Here is a 2,934-nt window from a genome sequence, read left to right as displayed (position 1 = left end):
CATGTCATATCTATTTATGCAAACTGAATGAATTCACTGTGTGTCTGTGTTCAGCTTAGGAATATTCGAAAGAATGAAATTATGTAGGCAAAAGTTGAAGAAAATTAAAAATAACTTGCATAAACCTTGTTTAAATGGAATTATGTGAAGAGCTATGAGCCACTAAAGAAAGGTGAGTGGTGCTGAAATTGAGGAAATCTACTAAAAAGAAAAGTTTTATGGCCAGATGAGACAAAGATTGAGCTATCTGGCCACAGAGATGAGGTGTCTTTCTTCATCACCTTAAATCAAAGCTAGACAGTATGAACTCAGATCTAATTGGATGTTCCAACAGGACAATGATGCCAAGCATACATCACAAGTGGTTTTGGAATAAATAAAGCAGACTAATATTACACCTTTGTAATGGTCTTGCCAAAACGCCGGCCTCAACCCTTGTTAAAAATTGTGGACTATGTTTAAATGCCCAGTCATTGCCTTGAAAGTAATCAATTTAAATGAACTACCAACTGTGCCGTGAAAAGTGGTCATCCAGCCAAAAATATGCCTCAAGCTTATTTATGGCAACCAAAGTTTCTGGTTGAAGTGCAACACGTTAAGAGACATTTAACTAAATATTAGTGGGAATGTATATATTCATATTTAAGCCTGTATACAGATGTACACTAAAGAAAATCCAACACGAATTCAATTCTGCACCCAATTCTTGTTTTGTTTTTTTAAAGTGATTAAAGATCTATGATGCACAATCATTCTACCCTAGAGCACTGAATAAAAATTAACATAACATCCATGCCCTCCATGAGTGTATGGGAACTTTCGGCCACAACTTTACTTGTTTTGCTTAAAGTCCTAACTGAGGAAAAAAACCTTTAGAGCTTAGTCGATTAATATTGGCACCTTCTGAGTGTGATTTGCTGTGGCAGCTAGGATCTGCGGCCTAAACTAGATGATGCCCATAATCAAATATTGGAATATCTGAAAACACACGAGCACAGTATTAATAGACCTGGAACTAGAAAAAACACATTTTCCTCACTCAGTTAATGGCTTGCCGTTTAAACCCCAGCCCGTCAGGGGGCAGTAATGCCCTCGGCGTGAGCTGACGCCTGAATAACAAAGGTCGACGGACACCGGAAGTGTTCAGAAACACCGTGGACAAGCAAAGCGGTGAGTCTCAATGTCATTATTTCAACTGAAAAGTTTTTCTTGAATTTATCCGTAATACTAAAACGTGATATGTCAGTCATTTTTTTTATAGCGAAACTGAACTAGTGTGAGCCTATTGCGATTCAAATACCACGCTTTCGTGCAAGCTCAAGGTCTGTTTGTACCTCAGGAGCTAGCCTGTTTGAGCTAACAGACAAGCTAACGTCTAGCGCGGCTAACCTTAGCTCGTTTGGGATTTTAATTTTGTGTTCTTTGAGACAGGCTACGGATCAACAATCTGGCACCCTTTTGGGGGTTCTGTGTTAGTGACTATCACAGGAAGTCTTTAAGACAAGGGCAGGTGATTGTTTATGTAATAGTCTTACATAAAACAGCTTTATAAAGCTGACTTGTGAACCTCATTACATAAGCTAACGTTTAAATGACGACTTTACGTTAAAGTTAATACGACACGTATGTATTGCCCTTTATGTATATTTAAAATTCAGTAACCCCAATAACCCCCTTTCCAATGACAGGCTGGTTTCTGAGGAGAACATTAGATATATTATCCAGCTATTGGGTTAAAAATATTTTCTTTAAATCCAGCTCACAGAAACACTTAAGCACTGATGACTGTGTTTGTATGCGTCTTGCTGTCTTTTCAGCCCAGCTCTCCAGTAAACATGGGACGCCACTTTGGAAACTTGGCCAAGGTCAGGCATATAATCACATACAGTCTGTCCCCTTTTGAGCAGAGGGCTTTCCCCAACTACTTCTCCAAGGGAATCCCAAATGTGTGGAGGAGGGTCACGTCGTCTTTCTTCAAAGTTGCACCCCGTGAGTGTTTTTCTTTTACACTATGTTAGGATTCTGGTATACCAGCTCATTGTGTCAATATCAGTAAATTCTTAAAATTAAATAAGAGCATATGTAGCATGCTTGGCCTGTTTGTTTCAACTCTGTCATTCATATTTTCCTAGTTAAACTTCACCTGGAATCTTGGAGTTGGTTTCTGAGCTAAAAACGCTTGTATTTTAAACTATAAAAGGATCTTATTCTGAACTACTTTAGGCTATTTTTAAGATAGAGAAAATAGAAAATAAAGCAAACCTAGATGACTTGCAAAGAAAAGCGTCTGGACTTCTTTAAGTTACTTGAAGACGTTTCACCTTTCATCCGTGAAGCTTCTTCAGTTGAAGAACCTTCTCAGATGAGAGGTGAAACGTCATTTGAGAAGCTTCTTCAGTTGAAGCTTCTCGGACGAGAGGTGAAACGTCTTCAAGTAACTTAAAGAAGTCCAGACGCTTTTCTTTGCAAGCTCCTTTGACTACGATGACCTGGGTGACTGAGAACCTTCACAGACAAACCTAGATGACCTGTTAAATTAATTGATTATGAGTTTGACCATAACAGTATTTGTGCTTATATAATAGAAGTGTTTTAGTCGTGTCATGTGTGAAGCATGAGTGAAGATTTGAAGAGAATGAAGAGACAGACAATATGATTTTTAAGGATTTACTAAAGACACTTATTTCACAGTAAGGTGCATAAAGTGTCAGATCGCTAATGCTAATGTGTTTTGTAATCTTCCTTTTTGCAGCAATGATCCTTATGTATCTGACCTACAGCTGGGGCAACAGCGTCCATCAGCAGGGCAAGAGGAAGAATTCAGCCGACTACGAGAACGATCAATGAACACGCACCGCCTCTCTAAACTGCCCTCTGTTTATAATTCCAAGTCTGTACGTCTAACCAATAAAAAGTGAAAATATTTATGTGAAA

At 38.5% G+C, this 2,934-nt stretch overlaps 1 protein-coding gene across 2 annotated transcripts; it reads left to right on the top strand.

Moving 5' to 3' along the window:
- Window positions 1-1,087: 1,087 nt before the first annotated feature.
- uqcrq (ubiquinol-cytochrome c reductase, complex III subunit VII) lies at window positions 1,088-2,934 on the top strand. 2 transcript variants are annotated; one of them, XM_085477152.1, is made up of 3 exons: window positions 1,088-1,170; window positions 1,818-1,989; window positions 2,753-2,934. In XM_085477152.1, exons 2-3 carry the CDS (start codon window positions 1,836-1,838, stop codon window positions 2,845-2,847), a joined length of 249 nt encoding a protein of 82 aa, XP_085333278.1. In that variant the 5' UTR covers window positions 1,088-1,170; window positions 1,818-1,835; the 3' UTR covers window positions 2,848-2,934. The 2 variants fall into 2 exon arrangements, with proteins under 2 accessions (XP_085333278.1, XP_085333288.1); XM_085477162.1 differs by lacking the exon at window positions 1,088-1,170 and adding an exon at window positions 1,353-1,510.

Source organism: Copadichromis virginalis, linkage group LG2 (assembly GCF_057382275.1).
Source record: "Copadichromis virginalis isolate Kocher_CV1m ecotype Utaka linkage group LG2, C_Virginalis_male_GT1.1, whole genome shotgun sequence".
In the NCBI taxonomy this organism is placed as follows: domain Eukaryota; kingdom Metazoa; phylum Chordata; class Actinopteri; order Cichliformes; family Cichlidae; genus Copadichromis; species Copadichromis virginalis.
This window is presented reverse-complemented; position numbering and strand designations above follow the sequence as displayed.

What these genes read in the sequence shown, in the direction of transcription:
- uqcrq (XM_085477152.1), top strand. Translation starts at nt 1,836, where the DNA reads ATGGGACGCCACTTTGGAAACTTGGCCAAGGTCAGGCATATAATCACA. An exon ending in TTTCTTCAAAGTTGCACCCC is followed by an intron (nt 1,990 to 2,752) that starts GTGAGTGTTTTT and finishes TCCTTTTTGCAG; the next exon opens with CAATGATCCTTATGTATCTG.